At 46.5% G+C, this 27,524-nt stretch overlaps 1 protein-coding gene across 1 annotated transcript in view; it reads left to right on the top strand.

The window, feature by feature from the left end:
* Nucleotides 1–27,524, top strand: part of STK11 (serine/threonine kinase 11) — an 895,845-nt gene that overhangs the window by 667,952 nt on the left and 200,369 nt on the right. Inside the window, exons 7-8 of the mRNA XM_069647254.1 lie at nucleotides 4,922–4,979; nucleotides 8,803–8,996. Coding sequence (XP_069503355.1) covers nucleotides 4,922–4,979; nucleotides 8,803–8,996 — 252 coding nt within the window. The remainder of the gene's footprint in view (nucleotides 1–4,921; nucleotides 4,980–8,802; nucleotides 8,997–27,524) is intronic.

The following is a 27,524-nucleotide window of genomic DNA, read 5'->3' as shown; positions in this document are numbered from 1 at the left end:
ACCTTGAATCTCCTATCGCGAATTAAAATCATTTTTAGCATATTTTCCCTTCTTTGCATACCACATTTAAAAGTATTTTGCCTGTGTTTTAAAATCATCCCTGTGATCTAAGCTTGCTAGGGGGGAACTGAACTACATTTGATTGTATTCCTGAAAACTGTGTGCTTTACTTCCATCTCCTTATATTGTATAGGGGGGGGGGAGTGAATTGCCACAAAGGGGAAAAGTGAACATATTATCTCTTGTGAAACTCTATCAGTTTATTTCTGTACTGAATTCTTTCCATCATTGTTTTTCCTTGAAACCCTAAAAGCATTCTCAGTTACCTTTTCCTTCCTATACCAACTCCTAAGTAATTAAATAAGCGTACAATTGTAATATTATCCATTGTTGATCACTGTCATATTCTTAAGTGTATCAAATATTAATTTATTATAAAAGTGTGATATATAGTTTAATTTTTCCAATAAATCTTTTAAATTGCAAAACAAACCTACTTCTTGGCTCAGTGAGGTCAGGGGGATTCAAAGAGAGGGGCGTTATATAAGGGTTTATCATCCAGAGTATAACTTGTCATAAAAATATATAAGTAAGGGCTTCCCTTGGGCGTCCCAGACGAGGCACTGGCTTAGTGGGATTGCTGAATTGAAGTCACTTAACAATGGTCATAAGAATCCAGCATCACATTTTTGGCCAAACTCCTACAAAATGCCAGCAGCCTGGAGGAATGGCCAGGTTCAAGCCAGATGTAGCCATTCACTTATGGGCTGGCCTAAACCAATCTTTCAGCCAAACAAAGCATTTCCAAATCTGGCTGGTCCTAAACACTGCCAAGCACTCTGGCCCACTTGCATAATTTGTGTATTGGCTTGTCTAGGGCAATGGACCAGTCTGAACCAGTCCAGACCACTAAAGCGGATACAGGGCTGACTTCCGAGTAAGTCCATATTTCCATCACAGCCATTTTAGGCCTTGGTTTCCTCGAATAAAAAATAGCCCTTATCAAAATGACTGAGTGGGCCTTAAAATAAAATTACGTTAAGACCCCAATGGTTGCCATGAAGACACATTAGGCTATTAATGTAGTACAATTGTCTGTACCAAGGTAGAGCCAAAACTAAATTAAACCTTCAACCACTCTATGGCCCGCACAACTATGGTACAGCCAAAAGGGAGGTGTTTAAAAGCACCCAGATTCTAGAAGCCATGTTAGTTATCATCGGACACCATGGCAAAACGGGTCGAAGGGGACTGCAGTCCAAGTCCCTCTGACCACTAAAATGAGCCAGACATTATACAAAACCAAAGGGGGCAACAAGGTTTAGGGGTCCCCATAAAGTGGACCAGAGCACCTGAAAAATGGAATTCGGTCCGAACATAAGGTAGTGAAAGGTGTAAATGAGAAGGTATGAATAACGTTTGCTGAGGAGATCGGTTTATTGCTGTAATTGGCACCCATCACTCACTATCACCTGAGGATTTTGTAAAATGGAGAATTAATCATTCTCTGGCTATACCATCTTCATCAATAAGGACCTTTTGACATTCAGGTACCAATCATGCTTTCTTCCTTCTTGTTTTAGTCATATTTATATGTAAACGTAATGTACCCTGTTGCTAGACAAATCATATTTGCAAACTCGATTTCTTCAAGTTGTTCAGACTACTTTAGTAGACCCGCACCTGCAGAACCCAAGATCTTCTAATGCTTATTGGCCGAGGCTGCTGCTTTGCAACCTATGCTAGGAGGTATTTCTGAGACTTCTTGCCCTCTTCACTTCTTCATGCAGGGGGCCCAAGTCTGTTGCTCTCGACATTCTCCAAAGCAGCCACAGATAATCGAACGGTCTCGCACTGAGTTGTCTGCATACAGTAGCACCACACCATGAACATCTGGCACTGCCCACACTAGCCTGGTATTGTGGAAACCCGAACTAGAAAAGCAGCATTGGCAATGCCAACAGTTTGAGATTTTGTGTAGCCATGGGCAAAAAGCACTTGACAGGGAGAGCTGTAGTAGTATTAGCTGGCCATTGATAGTAGCAGCTGCAAAATGGCGAGAGTATCTGGCCATCTAATAGCAGTGCCTGGCAAATGCCTAATACTTCTATACAAGCCAAAACTGTTGACTTTTCAAATTCGTATTTTTAACAGGACTTCAGTGAACTACGCACAGTGCTTATAAATCGAACGGCTGAAGGCAGACCTGGTTAAGAAATGTGTATGGAATCAGTAGCGGGTTTACAACTCCAATTAAGTCATTAACAGAAGACTGCTTTGAAAAAAACACTGGCGGGCACTTTGAGTGCATAGTTTATTGATCAGGCTTGATTAAAGCGAGCGCAGAGTTCCCGAGGGGAGGGGCAGGAACTGGGTAGCAATGGCCGTAAGGATTAGCATGGCCATGGGTGGGCAAGTAACCAAACGCCTACAATCTGTGTCCCTCCTCTTATGTTATTTCTCCCTATATGTACTTGAATTTAATATTTTCGGCTAATAGGTGTCGAATAGCTCAAAATAAAAATGGCCATAACCAAACTTTGTCTTAGTCTGGACATCAAAGTAAACTTGGAACAGTTGCGTGCTTGACCAGGGGCATCTATGGAATTTGGAAGTAGCAGGCAGTCTGTGCCCTTTGGACTCTGGTATAACGTTGCAAAGTGTTTTAATTACTACTGTTAATATGCTACCGTATTGTACCATACAATTATACGGCACACGTTTGCACAGAGGCATCTTGGTGCTATGACATTCATTAGGCAAACCTTCAGTTTGACGGGTGCTAAATCAAGCATTTAAGGCACTGCATATTTAAAGTGTGAATAGGGGGAGCGCCTGATAAATACAATGTGGATTATTTGGCAGTAATGGCCTATTTATTATGGGAAATTGCTAAGTGTTTGGTGCATAGTTCTAACGTTTGTTGCCCTTAATCTGGAAATACATAACCAATCAACCATATGTTTACAAGAAAAAAATACTTGTCCCCTCTTCCCCTTCCGAAATGTTTAACCAACACATTTAGGGGTGGGCGATGTATGAAGTTTTGGAGATACATCGTTATATTTTCACAATCGATATAGGGTGAGGCAATATTAACACTGAGATATATACATATATTTACATTACCTACAATACCTTTTTATTTCCATTTTGGTATTTACACAGCTGTGTGTTTTCAAACAGGAAGAGGAGCCCTTAATATTGATCATGGTTTATAAATAAAGGTGTTTGTGGCATCTCGCATGCAGTTGGCGGCTCGCAACTGAGCGTTTAACCCACATAAACAATATCGATATATATATGTTATATCGCCATTTAGCCCAAAAATATCGAGATAAGACGTTTGGTCATTATCGCCCAGTCCTAGGTTCCAGAATTTGCGTATTAGAGGACCATAGCACTCTTAACAACTCTCACCCAGTTAATTTTGTTGCTGGTACATTGTAGAATTTCGAAAGTGTACATGCAGTATAGGAATGTGCGACAGGAAAACAGCCTCCTGATCAGTGTCTTCTGTCCGCCCACAAACTATCCAAAATGATCCACATATTTGTAAGACGTAGTGCAACCATGCATTATTCGGTTCACTCGCCCAGGCTCGAAATAAAACCCTTTATCGTACTGATGGTGCAACGGGGTAGGTAAGCACTGCACTGCTCCATTTTAGTGAGAACAAAAAACGTCTAGCTGAAAGTACATTTTGGCTCCCAAGCTATTGTGTGTAATAATTGTGATGGTGCACTAGGCCCTCATTGTGTGCCCACCATGTTTAAGTAGCAGAAAATATTCTTACTCGAGGTTTGCTTGTAACAGCACTTCTTGCCACACTTTAATCAAGAATTGCATGCAGAAAACCCGCTAATTCCTGCCCCCACCAATGATTGTTTTTCAAAAGGATGCTGGCGGGTCCTCCATTTTTTGAGGAAATGACTCTTCCGGGATAGATGATGATATGATGGGTACCCAGAGGTGTCTAAGGTGGACCCAGGATCGAACCTGTGTTATCCGTGTCGTCTTGCTTCCAAGGCGAGCACGTTGCCGCTGAGCTCTGCTCCCGTGACAAGTACTTTGACGAAGATGAAGTCAAGTAAGGAGTGACTGCTTCAAGCACTCTTGTTTATTCCTTGGCAATGTTCCTGCCTGTTCAGGGTATCTTTCATTGGGTTTGGTGCAAACATGTTTGTATTTTATTCCCAGAAGCACAGTAATTTTAAATGTAGGTATAAGGTACATGTAAGGTTGTGCCAGAGTCAACACATGTCTGTGTACAGCTCCTTGGACTTTACCCCGTAAAATTGAAACCACCAACAACTAGGCAGCCTCTACAGTCATCTAAAGATCCTCGCCTGCAATAAAAGGCATCTTTTACTCTGACTAGGGAACCTACTGATGTTTGTGTTGCATATTTAGAATTGACACCACGTTGTTCTCTAGTTGGTCCGAGCCCACTGGATACCAATCTGAAACCGCGTGAGTCAGCATGGACAGATGGAGATTGCAGGGCTTTCAGTCCAGCATACTTTAATACATCTTAACTCCCCTCCTTTCTACGACCACCCAAACCAACCCCACTGCTCTGCATTCTTTTGACTTGGCAACCCGAGGCTACCGCCTTGGCATTTAGCTGATTTCTAAAACATAATAAGTATTTTATACCAGGCTGCGTTAAGTTCACACGCCTCACAACCAGTACAGAATAGCAAGCATCAGTGCAAACATCCTTCATCCACTACCATTATATCCAAGAAGCAGCAAATCATGTGCAGCATTCATTGTATAACACCATCGTAAGCCACGACTGCAGATGCCGAACAGATGCATTATTGGTGTCACTTGTACATCATTCCTGGCCTTGCAGAAAAGTCAAAGCTTCTCTTTCTCTCCGAGTCGGATATGTAACCTTCTATTTCTTTTTCAGGGATGCTCACCTACGACCCAGCAAAAAGGTTTTCTTTACAACAGATCCGACAGCACAGGTGACTATAGTATTTTTGATTCATTTGGAGGGTCTTCACTTCTGCACTGGAGATATGGGGGAGGAGTGTGGCTGTTGTGCAGACTACCACTTGTCAAGGAGGTGCCTCTCTGTGTGTGGTTTGGGAAACACCTTTGGACTATTTGGAGGGGAGAGAAGGAATGGTTTTGTCATTTGAGTGGTGGTGTTTATTCCTGCCGCACCATCTTTCATATGATCTTCCCCTCTGCCTTTCCCTGAAGGGTACCACACTTTGCTCTGTGGTTAATCCCCCACCTCGAGTTTGTTGTTTTCACCCCGCAGCATTTTACTAGTTGTGGTCTTCCGACCTTTTGTCCCCTCTTCCTGTTGCCAAAAACATGCCTTTCTAGTGTAGTAGACTCAAGTGAAAGATCCCAAACCAGCTCTTTTATCTTGGGTGTTGTCATCTTGTCCTTCCCCAGGATCTCTCCTGAATTGGGGAGGAGAGCACACTTTGCTTCTCCAAGGTATCTAATCTCCTTCTCCACCGCTGCCTGCTGTCTCCATTTGTCTCTCCTCGATTTCACGACTCTGGTGTTGCCTGGGGCAGCCTCACCCTGGTGACGGTCCCTGCAACTCCCTGTGGTCCATCCTTGTGTCTGATATTGCTACCCCATCTCTCCCTAGAATGTCTTGAAGTGGTGGCAGAGGTTACATTCTGCCTCTACCTGGTCATGTTTGCACATTTCGTCTAACCCTGGTGTTATTGAACACACACCCCATTTAATCTATTATGGTACAATAACCTGCCTCTGACAAGTGGTGTTCACACAATCATGCCCCCCCTACCATCTTGTGTTGTCTTCCACAACTTTTTCCACTGGTGCTCTCTCTTGTATTGCTCCTAATACCCTGCTTCTACCTCATATATTTTCCCCTTTCTCAGACTTTCGCTGTATCCGTTCTGCCCACCCAGGAGTGATTGCCCCCACAACCACCTCCTGTCCCTACTGCCATTTTACACTGATAGTTGTCCTCCCTCTGCTGCTGTGGTCATCAAACACCCCTTTGTCATTTAAGACTCCGTATTGGTGTTACCACCCTCTTCCACTGTTTGCATTGCACCATTTACACCTCCCTGCTGACCTTACCCCACCCCTCTCTCTAATGGCATTAACCGTGCATACCTGCTTGTCCAAGCCTTTCTGCATGGGTTGAACTGCACCTATCACCGCTGCGGTTGGCGCTGCCTCCCCTCCCCCCCAAGCCTGATTATGTTGGTATTGTAACACTCCTGGTTGCTTCCTGCTGGCATTAAGCTCCTGTCTCCCAGCTGGCAATATCTCCCCGCCCCTCTCCCATTACACTTTGTGCTGATGAGGCCCGCTTGATTCTCCCTGATGCCCTTCTTCACTCTTGCTGCTGGTGATGCCTGCCCCGCCTCTTGCTGGCATTGCACCTGCCCCTTCTCATCGATTTTAAGGTGGGCTTGTCTTGCTGAAAGGCTCTAAAGAGCATATTTGTATAGCTTGCAGTGGAAGGGGTGCTGAGGAGTGGGTGTCTGAATGCTTACTTGCTTGTGTTGGAGGTGAGGTGCTGGGTATTCCGTCTGTCACATTCTTGGTGATTTGGTAGAAATCAATCCGAGACTAGTCCACAAGCTGGGGTCAACAAATGAGTGACTGCTTCAAGCACTCCTATGTATTCCCCACAAGTGAGTCGTTTTACATACTTTCTACTGGGGCCTAGGATGCCGCTGCATGTGTGCATATGTATAGCATTGATTTGGTGGGAGGACTGAGTGGAAGAGTTAGGGTAGAGCGCCTGGAGCTTGTGTGGCAGCACTATCTGACAGCACCAATAACTGGTGCATCCATAGAACCAGTTTGCGAGTAGAGTGCTGGGAAGGTAGACCAACAGCGGAGGGGGCTCTTGAGAGAGCCCAACTACACCTTCGCAGCCTCTGGGCACTTCAGCAGACATCAAGACTACACCCGTGAAAGGGTGGAGGTCTCTTTGGCATACTAAGATCTGTTCAAAGCATCCTGAGAGACTGTCCCCCTTTTTTTTGTTACATAGAGGCTGTGACTCGTTCTCAATTTTTCAAACGTCCTTACCAGGGAGGGAGAAACTGGGAGACCAGATGAGACTTTATTGGGGAGGGCCATTGTACTGCTAACCATAATGGGAACTTTGAGAGCAAAGCGAGTCAATACTGCACATCAATGAGCCCTAATTGGAAAATGTTGAGAAAAATATATATATGTATGAGGAGATTGAGGCCCGAAGTAGGAGGGAAGAGTTTAAAGGAGGTTCTGTCTAGTTGGGTAATGGAGGTTTAGGGGCTAAGGCTTATGTATCCTTGATATGATAAGTTATTTATAACATGCTTAATACCCAGAGGTTTCTAAGCGCCGACACGGGGATCGAACCCGTGGTGCTTCGTGTCGTCTTGCTTCCAAGGCGAGCATGTTGCCCCTGAGCTATCCTCCTGAGACAGAGGTACAGATATTAGAATAAACAGCAAAAGCTGTGCCAGAAAGAGCAGCACAACCTTAGATGGGGGATGGCTGGAAGCCCTGCCGAGTCCTTAACACACATGGTCTGTTAACACTCCTGTGAATTGCTTGCTGGCCTTCTTCCCAGCGTTGTGCTGAATAGGCCCAGAGTGTGCACTGTACCTTTAATTCCTGGCTCCCCTCAGCCTTGATCGTGGACCAGGCTGAGGGATGCTGAAGCTGAACTACATCGGCACATGGTTTCCATGACAACTGCCTTCTTTCTTCCAGTGTCACACTTGATTTGTTCAGCTATACATAACAATGCACTGGTGTATAATGTGAGATCCCCACCTCTCTGTTGGGAAGGTGGCGGGGGCTGGCGGGCCTGGTTAATGTTGTAGTCACTGTGGAAGACATCTGTGGAAGATGGAGGTAATGACTCTTTGCCTCCTCCCCACCCACTTCCTCCTGTGTTCCAGACAAAAGATGCCAGTCTGAATCTGGCTCTGATCTGCCCGGAGGACAAATTAAGTCAAGAATTACAGAAAGTCCTGCAGGTGGTGGAAAGCTATTCTACTAAGTCCTTGACCTCCACGCCACTCTGGTGCCTTGCCACATACATCATGTCATTGCTGCACTGCAGTAGGACACTGTCCCTCTCTATTTTGTCATGGGGCACTAAATGGGTGATGATCTGGGTATGGCATTAAGGCTGCCCTTTCTTAAAATCTGTGTAGGGGGCAACACGTTATTTTTGGGTAAAACCCTGATGTAATATTAGTGCCCCAATTTAGTACCAGGAATCATTAACTGAGTTAGTTTGTTCTGTATCCCATGGTTGAGCTGGGTCAAGATAGCTATTATATGAAATTGGTGACACCATCCTAATCCATCAAGTGGTGCAGTAGAGTCTGAAGTAGGATTGGCATTCCGTATATGATTTAAGCATTACTTCTTGGAAGCCTTTGACACCAGTGGTTGCCTAAAGCATCCCTGTTTCTGTCCCCACTTAACATTTGGTCATGTTATTAAGAAACCGAAGTTACATCGGTGCTCTTCAGCTAAAACCTGAGTTTATCCACATGCAGCCCCTGTAAGCCTTTGCCGCAGACAAAAGGAGATTCACATTTTTTCAGAGAGCCCCTGCTGCAATAACGTTCTCCATTTTTTTCACTGCTGCCCCCTATTTCACCATGGGTGGGGAAGCCAAAGGATCGATAGTTTGACTATGATGGTGCTGGAGAAAAAGTATTGGCTATTGGGTTGAGATTTAGGGTCAAGTTGACTCTTCTGTCTGTCACTGGAGATTAGTACGAGTACTTTAGTAATGTATTTTCTGTTTTTGCCCCACCACTCTTGCAGCTGGTTTAGAAAGAAACACCCCCAGGCAGAAGCATGTGTCCCAATCCCTCCCAGCCCAGAAACAAGGGACCGCTGGCGGAGTATGACAGTCGTGCCATACCTGGAGGACCTGCATGGGTACACAGAGGAGGAAGACGAAGAGCCGTTTGACCTAGAGGATGAGATTATCTTCACTCAGGACTTCACAGTGCCAGGTGAGAGTAGGGTCTCCATAAGTGGTGTGGGGGGGATAGTCTTTGACTTCTCTCTAGCATGCCAAGATCATCCCTTGAATCTCTCACTAAAGTGGTCTGTCAAATGCCCCTGTTTGTATGTGACTTGTATTCACACTTTCTCTTTGACTTATTCTCAATGCTTCTTTATTTTCACCTATTGCTACACTGCATCTTCATTCCACCATTATACCCAATTTTAAGACAGCTGTCCTGGCATGGATTACTTTGTTCAGTTACTTCATTGTTTCCATGTCCTCTCTCGGCCACCTCCTAAACCAGAGTTGCTCATGCGTACACTGATTGCCCCTCTCTACTGCCCACACTCAAATTTGACTGGTCTCCTTTCAATGTGCCATGGTGAACATTTCCCTCCAGTGAAAACTGCCCTAGATTGATCACCTCTTGCTGGTACTCGCCTGGCTGTAGCTCTGTGTGCCCTGCACTAGGCTTATGATTGCCATTCACTGCATTCTGAACTAGGGAGACTGCCTCAAACTAGGGTCCAAGTATTCCTCAAGAAGCCTCTGAATCATGCATTTTCTTGTTTAGTAGCTCATGTCAGACATTGGCGCATGCTCACCTACAACTGAACTTGAGCCTCTCTCTCTGCGACGGGCATGATATGCCGCAATGTGGTTCTGCCCTAGCTATGATCCCAAAAGCGGTGAAGGAAAGCTCTGCTGAACAGGTGCTCGGTAGACCACTGTCGAAATCCACTCCAAAGTTGGTCTCAAAGTCCCCAGAGCATGATCCCGAGGGGCCTTACCTGAGAAGTGTCGAAGTGAAGGCGTGACAAAATATCTAAAACACTCACACTAGTGGAGCGAGTCCCACCACTCTTTCTCTTCACACAAAAACAAACGCAGACACAATTCTGATTCATCAGAATATACGGGTACTTTGTACCTTCGAAGAGTGCCTGTAGGGAGGAGTTGGGAGGTCTTCAAAAGTCAGATGAAGGTGGTCTTTGAGAATGCCTCGGCTGGTATGGCTTCGGGCTTGATGCCACAGGCGTATTCTGCGATGACCGTGCCGGTTCGTACAGCATGAAGGAAGCCACAGGTGGTCGAACGCCTTTGAGCGAGACCCCGATGTAGAAGCCTCCTCGTACACCAATACCATTGGCAGCACCCACAGGCCGAGAAGCCCCTCGACTGGCAGAAATCCTGCAAGATGGAACCTTTGTACCGTTTTCGAGATCAATTGTGTTCGACCCGGTGTTCGATCTTTGACGTGGCCGGCAACCCGATGCCTTTCAGTTTGGAACCCATGGGGGCTGCGGGAGGTGCAGCCTTGGATTTGTTGCCTGATTTCATGGTGTCTGGTACTAGCAGAGGGCCTCCACGATGCAAGCAGACTGGGCACGTCCCCGGACATCAAGCTCCAACACTCAAACCCATACGCACACCCAAACGCTCCATACTGCACTGTCTAGAAGGTTACTGCTGCTTTCACTCGCATGTGAGTGAATCGGCCTGCCGTAAACACGCGGACAGTGATCTGCGCTCCAGAGTCGATTGCAAGCTCGGAACTCACCAGGTAAGTAACTTGATTATGCTCCGCTCGGTATTCGCACGTCTCTGGTACTTGTGGCTCCTAGCGGTTCGGTGGACACCCTCCTCTGGTGGTCCTCTGCTCAAACCACTGAGGAACTGGAGCCGCCTCTGCTACGGAGAGGGTCCGGTGCAACCCAGCCACCCGGAATCTGCAAAGAGGGAACGCTTCACTCATTACTGCCGCTTCCCGCCGCACGTACACTGCACAACTACATTTTATCAGGGAAGCGTCTCTGCCTTACGCTTTCTGCTGTGCAACCCCTGGAACAGGGATAGTTCAAGGCAAAGACTCTCTCTGGACATGCCACGGCTTCAGGCGTTTCAGTGGTCTGTCTTTTTGGGTTTAAGGCTTCCCCCTCAGCTGCAACCATTGCTCTAGCTGCTTCTTCCTTTTCCACTGCTCTGCTTCTCCTTCCCCTGATCCATTTTCGGATGCCTGCACCTGAGGGGGCTTTTTAAGTCTCTCTGCCCCCTTCAGGTGTAGTTCATGTTCACTAATTAGAAGCCCGCTCCCACAGTACTGTTCCTCCAGTATCCCTTGTGCAAGTGCTGAGGGAATTATGGGACTTTGAAGCTCCTTGCAATAAAGTTAGTATTTCTAGCTCTTTCTATTTTACTGAATTGCCTTTTTTTATTTTCTATAACTTTCTTTGAAAGAATATCCTACAAATAAGTTACCAGTTTGGTTTGAATAAAAGAATGTTTTTCTAGGCTTTTGGCGATTATTATTCAGACTTCTTTCCAGCTTTTTCAGTCAGGGAAGCTTTTAGCTCTATTGGCCTGTGATGGGTGTTATTCACATTAATACAACAGGAGTTAGTTACTTAGGTGTTCAACAGGTGGAACAGTTAGATTGTGGGAACAACCTATGTGTATTTTGGCAGTTGTAACATCTCTTCCCTAGAGGAAGGTCAATACTGTCTTGCCCCACTGATTCTTCTCACTTCCCCGAGTCTTTTCTCTCCCCAGGTGATCTTCCTGCAGAGCACCATCCCCAAGGTCAGGATCAGGAAGCGTCTCTTTCCCTGGCCACCTGGGAGGAGACATTAGTCAGGGATTTGGTGAGAGATCCATAGGATTAATCACATGACCTTGTGGCAACACCTGTGTTTGAAGCCAGCGGTCGACGCAGAGCTGAGGAAAAAATTAAAAGCCGGCAAGAGGCGAGCGTCTATTCGTGATGGCCCAACCGAACCCCGCGGTTGAGGTGCAGGCTGGAACAGTTGAGTCCAGGTCCTCAACGTTGAACCTCCCCACTGATGGGGAGTCGAAGAAAGTCGACGCTTTGCAAAGAAAGTGGGATCATGATCCTAAAGACCATTAATGCCTCTTGTGGCTTTGTGAAGTTCTGGCATGTTCTATGGAACACCATCTCTGAGGCATCCAACCATTTCACAGTGGGTGGAGGTCAAGAATGGTTTCTTGGAGCTCACAGGAGATGGTAAGGAGATGGCCTGTCTCTAGCTCCAAGGATCCTGCACTGCCCCACCTTACACAACATCTTCACCCTCCCACTGTTCAATGACTTGGGCCGTCGTCACATAGTCTACACCAACTATGCTGACGACACACAAGTTCTGCTCTCCCTCACAGGTCTCTATGAACAAGACGCCGCAGCATTAACCAAGATATATACAGGCATCCAAACCTGGATGCCAGCCAACAGCCTCTGCCTAAACGGGGACAAAACAGACATCCTACTAGTTGGCACCAAAGAAACACTAAACAAACTCCCGCTGCACTACAAATCCTTTAACATAGACAACTCCACCATCACAGTCTCCACTGCAGTAAAAACGCTAGGAGTATATCTTGACTCCACTCTTTCTATGACACGGCAAGTCAATGCCATAGCCTCCTTTGCTGTACTTACCACCAAGGTAATTAATGCCGTTAAATCCTTCCTATCCTCTAAAAACTGCCTGGTCGTAGCCAGAGCCACAGTAAGTACCAAACTGGACTCCTGCAATTTCTCTTCTTGGGCACGTCTGCACAAAACCTAAAAAAAAAGGCAAGTTACACAAAACAATGCTCTAAGAGCAGCCCTAAGCATCCCTAAAAGGGAGCACATCTCCCAAGCCAGAAAAGAAGCCCACTGGTTACCTATAAAAGAACGCAAATTATTCTAATCCATGGCCATCACCCACAGATGCCTCTTTGCCAATGCTCCGCCCTATCTTACTGAAAGAATCGCCCTTAATACATCCACTAGACCCACCAGGTCACACTTGACTAACCAGACCCATGTACCCAGATTCAAAAGAAGCAAAGCTGGAGGGTCCAGCTTCCAACGCCTAGCACCCAAAAACTGGAACGCACTCCCCACCGATTTAAGGAACGAAAAATCATACCATGCCTTCCGTGACTACTCAAAACCACGTTGTTTAACTAACCCCTCCACCCAACCCTACCTGTCCTGATGTATTTTCACAACTGTATGTAAATAAGCACAATCATATGTAATAATGCTCTGCATTGTATCTATCTATACACCATGTATGCCTGTAACAAGGAAGACTGCTTTCAGCGCCACGATGCCCCGGGCAGATGTGCACTATACAAATCCAAATAAATTAAAATGACCACCGGACAGACCCCCTCCATCCTCCTGACAACTGCAATGGGAGGTCCAGGAGGGTGCCAGCTAAAGAAATATGCTTAGGTTGGTATTCTCGATACTTCCTGGTACCCAAGAAGGGAGTAGACTCTGTCCCATTCTGGACATCAGGGACTTGAACAAGTACATGAGAAAAGACACATTCAGGATGGTTATGTAGAGGGAAATTCTCCAGGCTCTACAGTCCCAAGACTGTCCGGTGTCATTGGACCGTCGGACACCTATTTTCACTTGCCTATCCACATGAATCACAGGCAGTTCCTGAGGTTTGTCATCAGGGATGCCCCAAGGGTCTTTATCAAGCTGTTGGAAGTAGTAGCGGCCCATCTCAGGAGAGCAGGTGTATTTGCGTTCCCATACTTGGAGGATTGGGTCTGTCACCGCAACAGGTTTCGAGGACACTTGCTCGCTGCTTCACGACTTCGGTTTCTCCCTGAACTTACAGAAATCACAGACCACCAGCGTAGAGGCTCCAGTTCATTGGAGGGCTCTTGGGTACCTTGGAAGACCCGGTGGAACGACAGGATAAACATGTTGGCAGGTGAACCATTCTGGGCACCATGACCAGAGGCACAGGTAGTCATGAATGCCCCGCTAGGGGGTTGGGGGAGCTCATTGCAGCTCTCTGTAAGTCAGTGGCCATTGGTCCCAGAAGTAGAAATGTTGCCACATCAATCTGCTGGCCGAGCACTGATGGCATTAGCACCTTACCTGCAGGGGAGACATGTCCTAGTTCTGAACGGACAGCACAGTGACCATGCACGACCTCAACAAGCAGGTAGGCGTATGATCACTGCACCTGTCAGGGAGGACATATAAGTTTGGTTCTGGATGCCTGAGAACAACATCTCAGCCTCTGCAGCTTCTCTGGCAGGGGTGGAGAATGGGTTGATGGACGCTCTGAGCAGGCAGACCTCCGTCTCCCACAAGTGGGGAGATATGCCCAGAAGTGATTGCCGAGATCTTCAGCCAGTGTGGCACCCCTACTTTGGACCTGTTTGCGACAAAGGACTTCACAAAATGCAAGCAGTTCACTTTAAGGGAATTTCCCCACAGGGGGGCTTTAAGGGACATGTTTCTGGTGGAGTGGGTCTTCGATCTCCATTATGCATCCCGCTGTTACTAGTCATCCCTTAGGTTCTCAGGAGGTTGTGGCGATTCAGGGCTCACCTGATGCTGATCACCCCGGACTGGAGGAGGACGACGTGGTACCTGGATCTTCAGGAACTGCCCATATGACCACCTCTACGGCTTTCTCAGAGACTGGACCTCTTGTCAGTCTGGTGGCAATGTGCTTCACCCGAACCTGGACCTTCTCAACCTAGCCAACTGTTCCACAGAAGCAGCCACTTGGCTGGCCTTCTTTTTGGCTGATAGGGAAGCAAATTCATTGGGGGAGTAATTGCTCCATGGCAGCCCTTAAGTATTGAGTCCCACAAGGGGCGAGTCTGTCTCCACTCTTATTTAATCTATTCATGAGATGTCTATGTGAGGTGCTGGAAGGAGTTGGTGTATTTTTTTTACAAATTACGCCGACGATACCCAATTAGTGGTAGAGCTGAAGGGTGACTATATAAAGGATAGCACAAAAATCTAGTCACTGTACAGCATCATTGAGAATTGGATGAGAAATTGGATTAGTCTTAATAGTAAGAAGACCAAGCTAATTAATTTTGGCTCGCAACAAGCCAGAGCGAAACTAGGTCAAAAGTGTAAATACTTTCTCATCAAAGACACCTATATTTAGGTCACGGGTCAAGTAAAAACCCTAGGTCTGGTTATGGAGGCATCACTGGGCTCGGAGGCTCAGGTGCAATACTTGCACATATGTAGTTCCTACTATCTCGCCTACCTGGAGCCATTCGGCCGTTCCTGAGTGAAACAAATACTGCCACCATAGCAAAAGCTATTATACTGTCATGCCTGGATTATGGCAATGTCCTTATGTTAGGGGCAGATCTACTTGGAAAAATGTCAGGTTATTGAGAATAATGCCTTTATAATCATCAAAGGCAAAACAAAGGGCAACCAAATCGCTAAGGATAGGATTGCTCTGCACTGGCTTGGAACAAAGATCGCATCCAGTTTAAGGCTATGACGTTAGCCCATAAATGCCTTACTCCATTGTCCCGTCCCCTTTCCTCCATACGTCCTGTGGCATTGGGACCAGAGCACTTCTTGTAAAAAAGCATGAAATTGAAAAATGTGTCCTTCTCTTTTTACGCGGGGGACCGCAAGCGGCTGTATCCCTGCCCTCCTTTAGCTCTGCCCCGCGCATCGCCCTTCAGTCCTTTTCTCTGCGCGGTCGCGGCTGGACACACTTGCATCACCGGGAAGAGCTTTTTTCCTTCCCGTTGTCCTTCTCTCTTGCTCCAGTTCTGTGGTAGCGTAGTCCTCCGTCTATGCCGGATCGTTTGGGATTTCCTACTTGTTCCTCTTGCGAACGTCGCTTCGCTAGGACAGATCCCCATTCTCTCTGCTTGGAGTGTCTGGGACCGGAACACCGTTGGGGACTTGTTTCTTCTGCGACTCCCTTTCGGATCGGGCACTTCAGCGTCGTCCTTGTCGATGGGAGGATATCTTCAAGAAGGTTCCTCCTTCGCATTTCCAACTCTTCATCGACGGAAAGAGACGCCCGGTAAGTTCCTTACTTTTCAGGGCACCCCAGACCGAGGACTCCTTCCCGGGGTCCTCCAGGTCCAGGAGGGGCTTTAAAAGCTCTGCTACCAGGGTTTTCCCTGAGGTGTCTCGCAGGCCTAATAGGCGTACCAGGGTTTCCGTGAGGGGCCTGCCTATACCGGATCACGATCCGAGGTTCTAATAGCTAATGGCGAATAGCCAGCATAGTCTTGCTGAGGCGTTTGGTACCGGAGATCGCTCTGAGGGCTCCTTGTCAGGAGCTTCCCACACAGACTCACATGTGACGCAGTTCTCCTCAGATGTTCACAAAATGACGGGCCTTCCCGCGTGGTCTATGGTGGCCATTTTGGATTCTTCCCTGTTAGGGAGAATTCTCTGTTAAGGCTAATTTCCCAAACCCAGTGAGTCCCCCAGCAGCTTTGCTGGGTTTTTTGGGGTTTATTTTTTCTCCTGCTAAGAGTGAGACTCAATTTCACCCACTCTTGGGCATGATTTGAGAATGTCCTTTGACTATGTAATGTGTTTTATGGGCTATGGGGTCTTTTACTCCATAGGGCTTCATGTGTTTTTGGTATGTGTGTTACACAGCACCCTCAGTGCAGTAACACAGGGGTGTCACAGTGACCCCAAAACATAGACTCCATACCCTGGGACTGACTACTGTCTCCCAGGGCATGTAAAGTCACATTGGCTTACTAGTCTCAAATTGTGAACAGAACCAGTACAAACCATCATATTGTGGAAGTACTGGTAGGGGTAATTCGATTGCCCCTGGGTCTGTTTTCCAAGGGGGCACTGTCCAGTCCCCCCTTGTCGAGTTTCTGGCTGGTGGCAATGGATGCCATGCGAAATATTCCACCGGAATATTTCCCATGGGATTTTCCCATTCATTTTAAACGCACCACTTTTTGGTGCAATGTTAAAGATACCGCCGGGTTATTTATTTAATTTTTATTCCCCGGTTGGGTCTTTTTGTCGGGACTCGGTTTTAAAATGGTGTTTGTGTTCGCCTCTGAAACTCTAACCCAAGTCGAGCCCTTTGTTCGACTTTTTGGCGGGATTCTCCCCAGAAGCCCTCCAAATGGTGCCACTCTGTCTGGGGTCAACAGGATGTGTGGGAGGGGGATTAGGCACCCTGGACTGAGTTGCCTTGGCAACTCAAGTCGCACTCTTGTGTGATTGGCCCAGTGGCGAGCCGCCCGGCTCACCACTTAGCATGTTTGAGTGACAGCTAGGCTGGTGAATGGGTTTTTCTGCATAAAAGCAGGGCTTTGGGGACTGGAACTTCAGAAGTCGCCACAGGACCTAAAGAATCCAAAGAGGGGAGAAGCTGAGCCATCTACGACGACACCACCGGTGGAACCCTGCTGTACGAACTCGCCACTTCCCCGACGACAGAGGAGATCTTCTTCCAGGAGAGTCTTCTTTGCTTTGAGCTGGTGGGACCAATCAGTTCGGCTTTTATCGCCTTCCTGGACCGTCTCGTGGTCGAATCGCCCGTGCCAAGCACCACGGCAGCCGGATAGCCACGCTTCACCACTACTGCGAATAAAAGGGTCTTACCTTTTAATCAGGAAACTCGGCGGCTGGTTTCTTCCCTGGTAGTGCAACGACCTCCAGCTTTCCTCCACGCCGAGATCGTCTCTTCCCCTGGACGAAGCCCCGACTTGCACCCGCTTGCAGGAACAACTGCCCCCGCTGGAGCTTTCTCACCATTTCAGGTACTGTGTCCCGCCTGGTCTCCCTTGCAACAAATTGTCCAAGGTGACCCATAAATCTTTGAGACTCTATCCTGGGGTGACCTCGGACCTGCTAACTTTACCTTTCTGAACTGATCCAACCTCTTTTTGACTTTTCTGCAAAGACTTTGAGTGCATTTCCACTGTGTGATATTGGGCACATTCCGCCTTGCTCTCTCCAAGAACTTTTTACTATACAGTACACCCTGCCTTTCTTGACTTGCTGTGGTTTCTTAAGTTTTGGTACTGTTATTTTCCTATTCTGCCTTTTTAAACAAATTATTGGAGTGCCATCTACGGTTACACGCTCACCTCTGTTTTGCTAAATAAGTGGCGTCTTAACCTAGACTTTTCGAATAATTAACTAGGGAGGTGTATATACTTATAGTGATATAGTGACTGTTTGAACTTGCTTGACATATTAGTGCCAGTGTATTTTTACAAGTGTCTTTTTAAATAAATAATTATATACGTTTATGCCAAAGCTCTGGTCAGTGTTTGCTTGTGCTACTGTATTTTTAGCCCTATTGTGTATACTCTATATAGTGCCTAACTCTTCCTGAGAGAGGTCTGACTGCTCAGCCACAGCTACCAGGTAAATCTGGGTGGTGCAGACTGCTACCAATTGGGTTTACTGCTTACTCCTGTAGTCTTAAACTTTTTGCAGTGGTCCCTAAGGGAACTGCACAGGTTTCTGCCTAACATTCCCTCACACCCACGCTATCGACAGTGGGTGCTGGAAATCTTCTTTTCGGTGGACAACCTTTTCCATGCGACAGTGTGAATCCGTTCCGCCCTTCCTATGACTGGCATGCCCGGATATGTCTACCTGATTCGGTCTCGCTTCCTCCTACATCTGCCCCATTGGTCTCCGGTTGGTGCCGGGCCCTTTTAGCAGCCCTCCTCACTACGTTTGTGGGGTTATGCTCCTCATGAGGCCTCTGCCCACTCCAGCGTTTAAGGTCTCGGCAGAGGATGCCTTTTTTGGTAAATGTCATAGTCTAATGAACTCTGATCCCATGAGGGAGTACTTTAAGAACCTCTTTAGAGAAATCTGCCCTCAGACTCCTTTTCCTGCCCTGGTAGTTCCTGTCACGGCACCTGTCGCTCCTGCGGTAGCACCTCCTCTGCCTCCCGGCCCTCCTCCGGCTCTTCTGCCTCTGCCTCCTTTGTCTCCGGTGGACAAGATTCCGGCAAAGCGTGATGTCAATATGACGCTGGTCACATCGCAGCCGGTGGATCTGGATACTCTAGACGACCCTTTGGCAGATCAGGACAGTGAGGACCAGCTCTGCTCTGTCAGAGCATTTCATGATCGGGTACTGGACATGTCACTCCTTGACATACTAGTGCCGGAGGCACCTGCTCTGCAGGAAGGGGTCCTTTCGGGGGTGCTAACTTTGTCCCCACAGGAGTGCACCGGCCTGTCCCTTCAGAGGGACGTCCTGTCCGAGGCCCGCAAGGTCTCGTATAAAACCCACACCGGTCTGCATATAAATAAAAGGATTGATGCCCGTTACAGGCTTCACACCTCAGAGGAAGTAGCCTTGGCGTCATGCCCGCTCCCGTCCTCGACTGTGCTAGCGGCCGCCATTCTGCAATCCAAGCCAGCCTCTGTGACTTCCGCAGCTGCGTCTCAAGTTCTGTCCAAGGAGGACAAATTGCTAGAGTCCTTGGCAATAAGATTTTTGCCAATTTGGCGCTGTAATTGCATCAGGCTAACGCAGAGCACATTCTGGCGGCTGCGAATATGAAATTGTGGAGAGATTTGGCTGACTTCCAGGAGTTCTTTAAAGGCAACTTGTCAGACGCCAGGGTGTTGGCGCAGGATATGCTGGAGGCTGCTGCGCACCATGTTGACACCTCGGCTCGTGGCCTCATGCTGGGGATGGACACCTCTCGTCAGGCTTGGCTTTATGCAACAAAGTTTTCAAAGGAGGTCCAAGATAAAGTTTTGGATTTGCCTTTTGACAGAGTTGTTTCATTCTTCAATGGATGACGAGCTCACTAAGGCGAGCACACAAACTGCCAAGTCTTTGTCGCTGCTCGTGAAGGCCCCAGTAAAAGCTCAGAGATCTGGGTCCCTATCTCAATCCTCTTCAGGCTTCAGAGGGTTCCAAGACCGCAGGTTGTGCAGGACTGATCCTCCGCTGGGTAACTCCCGCCCAGAGGCAGCAACGTGGCTGGTTTTTCGCTCAGTAGTCAGCCTCCTCTTCAGGGACAGGTAGTCTCTCTTGGCACTTGCACGAGACTCCGGTGGGAGGACGCATCTCGTCTCATCTGGAGGCGTGGCAAACCATCACCGACGACTGATGGGTTTTGTCCATCGCTCAGGAGGGCTTCTGCTTGCCCCTCCAACCTACCCCACCCTTCATTCCTCCCTTTTAGCAGTCAGGGACTCCCTCCCTCAGAGCCGAGGTCCAGAAGCTTCTAGATCTCAGGGCGGTGCAACACGTTCCCCTAGTGGAAGGGCTTCTACTGTCTGTTTATGGTGCCAAATCCAACCAGGCTGGCCTGCCCACCATTCTAGAACTTTCCCAAATTAACCTTTCTCTTCCCCAAGAGAAATTCAAGATTTCACCCTGCCAAATAAAGTCCTTTCTTCAGAAGGGCGACTGGCTCAGCGTTGTGGACCTTCAGGATGCTTATATGCATATCCTGATTTGGAGCCCGCATCGGAAATATCTGCTGTTCTCCTTGGGAGAGGAGCACTACCAGTTTCGAGTGCTCCCTTTTGGTCTCAGCTTGGCGCTGCTGTCATCGCAGATTTTAAGGCTACAGGGTATTCATGTGTATCCATATTTGGACGACTTGCTTCTGCGCAGTCCTTGTCTGGTGAAAGCCTCGAGCAATCTTCAGTCCCTCCTTCAGCTCCTGTTCAGTCTTGGGCTGTCTGTGAACTGGTGGAAATCCTCCATGACGATCTCTCAGGACCTGATATTCCGGTTGTATACGAATTGTTCGAATGTCAATTGTTCGAATAACAATTGACCTTCTGCACAATTTACCGAATTTAAAGGTCAATTAGGATATATATGCGGGGGGAAACCCCCTGCAGCCCCCCACCCAATCCAACTCCCACCCCAAAGCCCCTCCCAATCCCCTTATATTATTATTACACCAACCCAACCCATAATATATATTAAAATGACCATACGGTCAATTGTGCAGAAGGTCAATTAGGACCCCTATTATTCGAACAATTGTGTCATTCGAACAATTGTAAACGAATAATTCGGGTAATACCGGTATTCCTGGGTTTCCGTTGGAACACGATCGTCTGCAGAGTATACTTGACGGTGCACAGGATGGTGGATCTGTTGGAAAGCATGTCCGCCTGGTGGATCCAGAGGTTTCTTGGTCTCCTCTCCTCGTGCGTTCTTGCTCTTCTCCTTGTGCGTCTCAAGATGTGACTTAAGCAGTTGGCTCTTCGGAGCTCCTGGCTTCAGGCAGTGGACCCAGACACCAAAATGGTTCCGCTTCCACCATGCATGATGACAGATCTCCTATGGTGGTCTTCTTCCAGCAATCTGTCGGTGGGTGCGCCTTTTCAGGAGCCCTCCCCTCAGGTGACCATTAGGACATACTCCTCCCTTATCGGGTGGGGTGCAACGATGGATCATCTTCAGGTTTTCGACCAATGGTCGCCGCAGGACAGACAATTTCACATAAATGATCTGGAGCTCCTGGCCATTTTCCTGGTGCTCAAAGCTTTCAAGCCAGGGATTGTGAACAAAGTGGTCCACATCCACACAAACAATGCGGTATCCATGTTTTACGTCAACAAGCGGATGAGTACCAGGTCACCTCCTCTTGTAGATCTAGCCATTCAGATTTGGGAATGGGCCATTCTGCACAGTGTTTGGCTGTTGGCGGTGCACATTCCAGGCCAGCTGAATGTAACGGCAGATTATGTCGTCGAGCGGACGTCCGCTACGAGTGGGAGCTGAACACGGAGATCCTCTCTGACCTTTTTTGCCATTGGGGCACTCCAGTAGTGGACTTCTTTGCGACCTCATCAAACAGGAAACTTGGTCTTTATGCTTCTAGGAACTGGTTAGGAGCCTCTTCCCTGGAGAGAGGCTCTCGAGATTCTGTGGCCCAATGAGGGCCTACTCCTTCCCGCCTCTTCCTCTGATTCACCAGGCGCTATGCAAGCTCAGGAACACTTCGAATTGCACTTTCCTGTTCATAATCCCGTGGTGGCCAGCCAGATTCTGGTTTTCGGAGCTTCTGCATCTGTCAGTCTGCTCACCGATCAGGCTTCCGCGGATTACCAACCTGCTTCACCAGAGCGATCAGCAGATGTCGCACCCCTCCCCACAATCATTAGGCTTGGCGGCCTGGTACCGGAGTTCAAATATTTAGAAAGCTTCAATTTGTTCGTGGATAATATGCGTATCATCCAGGCGGCTAGAAAACCTTCGACCAGGTTGCAGTATAGGAGCAAATGGATCGGTTTCTGTCACTGGTGTTTAGCAAAACAGCTGGGCCCCAGAGAAGCTGCCATCGACACAGTGCTTTCCTTCATTTCTCATCTGGCATCTTCGGGCATGCATGTCTTGTCTTGCAGGACTTATTTGTCAGCTATTGCCCCTTACCCGTCTTCGGACTCTTTTTGTTTGACGAACCCTGTCATTAAAAGGCACTTTGCAGGTCTATTGCATCTGTATCCACATGTGCGTAACCCAAATCCTAAGTGGGATCTGAATGTGGTTCTTACTGCTTTATGCCATACAACCTGTGAGCCCATGGTTACGGTGGATTTGAATTTCCTTTAATGGAAAATGGCTTTTCTTGCAGTGACTTCAGCAAGGCGTGTAAGCGAGCTTCAGGCCTTGTCGATAGAACATCCACTCCTCACCTTTCACAAGGATAAGGTTGTCCTTCGGACCAATCCTTCTTTCCTTCCAAAGGTGGTGTCCGATTTCCATCTGAACCAGTCTATTTCCTTACAAGTTTTCTTCCCAGAACCAGCCTCCGATGCTGAGGGTTCTGCATAATTTGGATGTAAGGCAAGCTCTTAAGTTTTATTTGGACAGAACATCTAATCTTTGGAGCTCTTCCCAGCTCTTGGTGACCTTCGGTGACCCGAAAGGAAAGCTGGCCTCGAAAGCAACTAACTCCTGATGGATTGCTTCATGTATCTCTGAGGCGTATACCATTCAGGGCCTTCAGCCTTCGAAGGGAATTCAGGCCCATCTTGTGTTGAGCAAGGCAGCTGCCATTGCTTCCAAAAATATGTTCCCTGGGAAACCATTGCCAAAGCAGCTACATGGGCTTACCCATCAGCTTTTGTGAAACATTACTGCTTAGACCTGAGCTCCAGGGCTGATGCTCAGTTCGGGCAAGCTGTTCTCAAAAACATCTTTCAGTAAAGGATTTCCATCCACCTGTTATCCTGTAAGGAGTGCTTGGTAATCTCCCAAAAGTATGGAGGAAAGGAGACGGGATGTAGGAGTATAACAAAGTTTCTCACCGTAGTGACTACCTTACTCCTATTCCATAGTCCCCTTTCTTCCATACGCCCGCTCGCCGTCCCTCTAATAAGTATCCTCTATTATTGCTTAAATGGTCCCAGACCTGGCGATAGACCAGGACTGAGGGGTGATGCGCAGGGCGGAGCTAAGGAGGGTTGGGTTATGGCCGTGTGTGGTACCCCACGTAAAAAGAGAAGGACACATTTTTCAATTTGATGCTTTTTTACAAAAAGTGCTCTGGTCGCGTCCTACAGGACGGAATGTAGTCACTACAGTGAGTAACTTTATTTTGGCCAGGCTCCTAAGTATCTTAAGTAAAAACAGACCAGATCATCCCAATCGTGCATTAAGATCAGAGGCAATGGGAAAGATCAAAATGCCAGCTCATAGACTCGCTAAAGCTTTAGGCAGATCCTTCCTTACTCGTACAGCAGGGAAATGGAGCAGCCTCCCTCTTGCTCTCAGGCTTGAGCCTAATTACATGGCTTTTAGAAAGAACTTTAAAACATTCATTTTTAAGTAGATATTGATGCTGAGCAATGGTTGTCGAAGCTTGCAGAAATTATTAGGTGGCTCTGTTGTGTGTAATGTCTTGTTTTATGTGATGCTACCTGATGCCTGTGGGCTTTCGGCGCTTTATAAGTGTATAAATAAAAATAAAAAATAAATAACCTGCATGCTTGAGAGGCTGAGGTACGGGGACTGGGACGAAGAGGTGCTAGAGGTGGTGTTCGCTGCACTTAGAAGTCCACCAGGTCCCTCTATGCATGCATTGGAGAATGTTTCTGGCCTGCTGCAAGGTGTAGGGAGTAGATCAGATGTCTTGTCTCACGTTCTCAGTGATGGAGTTTTTGTTGGCCTTCGCCAAATAGGGCAAGGGAAAGGGGTACCTGGTGGCCCTTTACTTTTTTTAAAAAAAAAGCACCAGAACAAGGTTCTTTTCTTTTTTCTTCTTTTTTCTTCTTTTTTCTTCTTTTTTCTCCTTTCTTCTCCTTTCTTCTCCTTTCTTCTCCTTTCTTCTCCTTTCTTCTCCTTTCTTCTCCTTTCTTCTCCTTTCTTCTCCTTTCTTCTCCTTTCTTCTCCTTTCTTCTCCTTTCTTCTTCTTTTTACAGTTAGTGGTGGCACAGATCCTGAAGAAACTGGTTAATGAATGTACTTGGTCTGGTTTTGTGGTCCTCGATTGGAAATTCAACATGGTTCTCACTTTTCTAATGGCTCTGTTTGGGCCTTTGCATTCTTCCTCCATTAGACTTCTTACTTTAATGACTTTTTTGGCAGCAATGTATGTTGCCAGACGGGTCCGTGAATTGCAGGCGCTCACTTGTAAGGCCCAATACCCGACTTCTTTTTTAAGGAGAAGGTATCCCTGAAAGTTTGACCTAAGCTTTCACTGAGGTGGTGTCGGAATAATCCTTGAGCAGGAGCATAGATATTCCAGTGTTTTACCCTGCACCCCATCCATCTAAGGCTGAGGAGAGGCTTCACAGATTAGATCTCAAGGAGGGGGCTGAGTTTTTAACCTAGCCAGAACGGGTTCTTTCAGGAAGCATAACCAACTGTTCATTGCATTCTCGCAATCCAGGTTGGGGCGAGCTGTTACCAGACAGACTATCTCTAGTTGGATAGTACTTTGCATCTGAGTGTTATCAGAATGCAGGTGAGGTGCCACTAGAGCTTAGGGCCACTCTACCAGAGAGGTTGCAGCCTCCTCGCTCCTCCAGAGGAGTTCCAGCTAGGGACGTTTATTGCGTGGCAGCGTGGTGGTCTTTGCACACGTTTGCCAAACATAACAGCCGAGACCTTGCCCGGGGACCTGATGCTCGCTTTGATAGAGAAGTTGTCCAGAGTTTCTCGATGTGACTACCAACTCTCCACCAGCTTGAACAGTGCTTTGGGAGTCTATCAAGATGAGGAATCTGTGGGAGAATGCAATCTTCCATTGAAGGAGAAATGACATACCAATAATGTTCTATGAATTCTTCTTCTCCCCCCCCCCACTGACTCCTCATGGCCCTCCCAACCTACCCCACTTGGAAGTCCATGAGTCTCAATTGCGGTCTGTTGTCATGCTTCTGTGTGTAGATGACATGAGGATGAGTTATTTTTTTTAATTTAATGATGCAACGTTAATTGTTGATCCAAGTTGATCGGTTTCTGCTGGTTTAAAAAATAAATAGCTAGGGACCAGTTGCCTGCTGTTGTATGATATGATTAAAATTGCCCTTAACCAATGAGGCATGTTCACTCTTGCAGCCGAAACCCAGGGGTGGGGGGGGGGTAACTGAGGAAAGGGGGCAGAGGGCAACCCGTTAGTGTGCTGATCAATGTCATGTCTGTTTGAGTAGTGCAGCTGAATACGAGGGAGTCGGGAGACATTGAGTGGCATTTCACCCCCTGTTGAAAATAATTTCGAGCAGCTGATGCTGGATGAATATCTAGCAAGGTAAGTTACCTGTGCAAGAAGAGTCTATAGAAATAAATATTACTGCTAAGTAGTTTCTCCTTTGTAGAAGCTGAATCTTACTAGCCTGTCAAAATCAATTTCTTTTCAATCCCTTGGAGAAAATATATTGAATCCTTTTTTTTTTAATTTGTTTTAATCAAGAAACTTGATTTTTCAACTTAGAACAATATGTAAAAAAGAAACAGTTATACAATTTACTACAAAAAGAAATAAACAAATATGACAGATAAATATATGCTGCATACATCAAAATATGACAAAACAAAGTCACTATAAATGTGGATTAAATCTTGAATACTTCTTTGACAAATAATTTCCAGTTTGCTGCCCCATTTTAAACTATATAAAACATTTAAAATATCATATCTAACTGATTTCCTCGTGGTATGAAATAAGTTCCACAGTTCTGCACTAGTTATGATACAAGATCCTTGGAATAAAGTTTTAAAAATCAAAATCCTTTACGGAAGCAGTTTCAAACATCAGTGCACAAGTGTCTCAACGTTTCAGGAGCAGATTTACAAAAGCGACAGGCTAAGTCATTTGTTGATGGCATTCTTCGTCTACATAAAATCTCATGTGTCGGCCATATGTTCAAACGAAAGCGCAAGAAGTCATCTCTTTGACGCGAATTTGGAAATATAGTTCGATATGGTTCATTTGAGCCATACCGTTTTAAATTGAATGGATTATCTTAAAATGCACGATATGTAAGGCATGCACGCCTTGTTTGAATCCAGTCATTTTTCCACATATGCTTTCTGACATTATCAGGATTTTCAAGCAATGTTGATATAGGTAGATCTAGGTCATTGAGGATTCCTTGCGCTTTTGTCCTCAAGTGTAGGAAAAACATCTGCGTTTAATAGGTGATCGGATTTGATGTGCAGAATGCCAGTTCCATTGGAAGCCATTAAGCATTTCCTGTAGTGAACAGATCTTCCATTTATAAGAAGCAAACAAAGACTTATGTCTCAGTATACATATGGGTTCAGATACAGGTAGATTCAAGATTTGTTTCCAATAATACCCCTCTATTGGTGTCCAATATTCATACGACTTGATTTTAAAGGCTTCTGTACCATATGTGACCACAGGGATACATTTTTGCTTTTAATAAATGATGGGCATCAACGAGAATTTACAGTACATGGCTTTAATCAAGCGTGCTTGGGACACTGTTAAGACGTTTTGCTTCAGGTGAGAGTCCTGCTCCCGAGTGCCCACTTGCTGTGTTATCAATGTACCCAAATAAATGTACGAGGAAACTGAGTTCAGAGTTTCCGACTGCAGAGGCCATCGATGGATTTTGGACCGGTCTTTTAAAGTACCAAATTGAATTACTCTTGTTTTGGTGAAGTTAACTGTTATACAATTATTTATACAGTAGACCTCCAAGGCCTTCAATAAGGCACGTAGTCCATTACGTGTTTTAGAGAATAAAACCATATCTGCATGTAATAGATGTTGGATTTGAACACCGTTGATTTTTGGTGAGTCGGTCACAGTTGATTTGAATTGCGAATTTATGTCCGAAATGAAAAAATTAAATAATGCAGATACTAGCAAACATCCTTGTTTTAGGTCTTGTGCAGTATCAATGAACTCAGAAAGCAGACAATTGTTATCCAACCTGATTTGAATCGTGGTGTCAGTATGAAAATCCATGATCCATTTTAATATGGACCATGGACAACCGCTATCCATTAGTTTCTTATACAGCAGTTCACGCGGGACAGTGTCAAAAGCCATACGGAAATCAATGAAGGCCATCTATATGACTTGTTTCTGCTCATCAGCCTGATAAATGCTATTGAGGGTGATGTTTATTGCTGTACCTAGTTCAGGTAAAAAAAAGTTTGAAATGTGTCCCGTAGGCAGTTTGTGTTTAGCCATGAGTTAAATTGTTTCAAAATCAGACGTGCGAAGATCTTGCTTGGGCAGTCTAGAAGGGCAATAGGACGATAGGCCTTTGGATCAGTCCTATAGATTGGCACTATTATTGATCGCT

The sequence above is a fragment of the Ambystoma mexicanum genome, chromosome 1p (assembly GCF_040938575.1).
Source record: "Ambystoma mexicanum isolate Mex_15411 chromosome 1p, UKY_AmexF1_1, whole genome shotgun sequence".
Lineage (NCBI taxonomy): Eukaryota > Metazoa > Chordata > Amphibia > Caudata > Ambystomatidae > Ambystoma > Ambystoma mexicanum.
The sequence above is the reverse complement of the archived record's forward strand: the minus strand, read 5'-3'. Positions and strand labels throughout refer to the sequence as shown.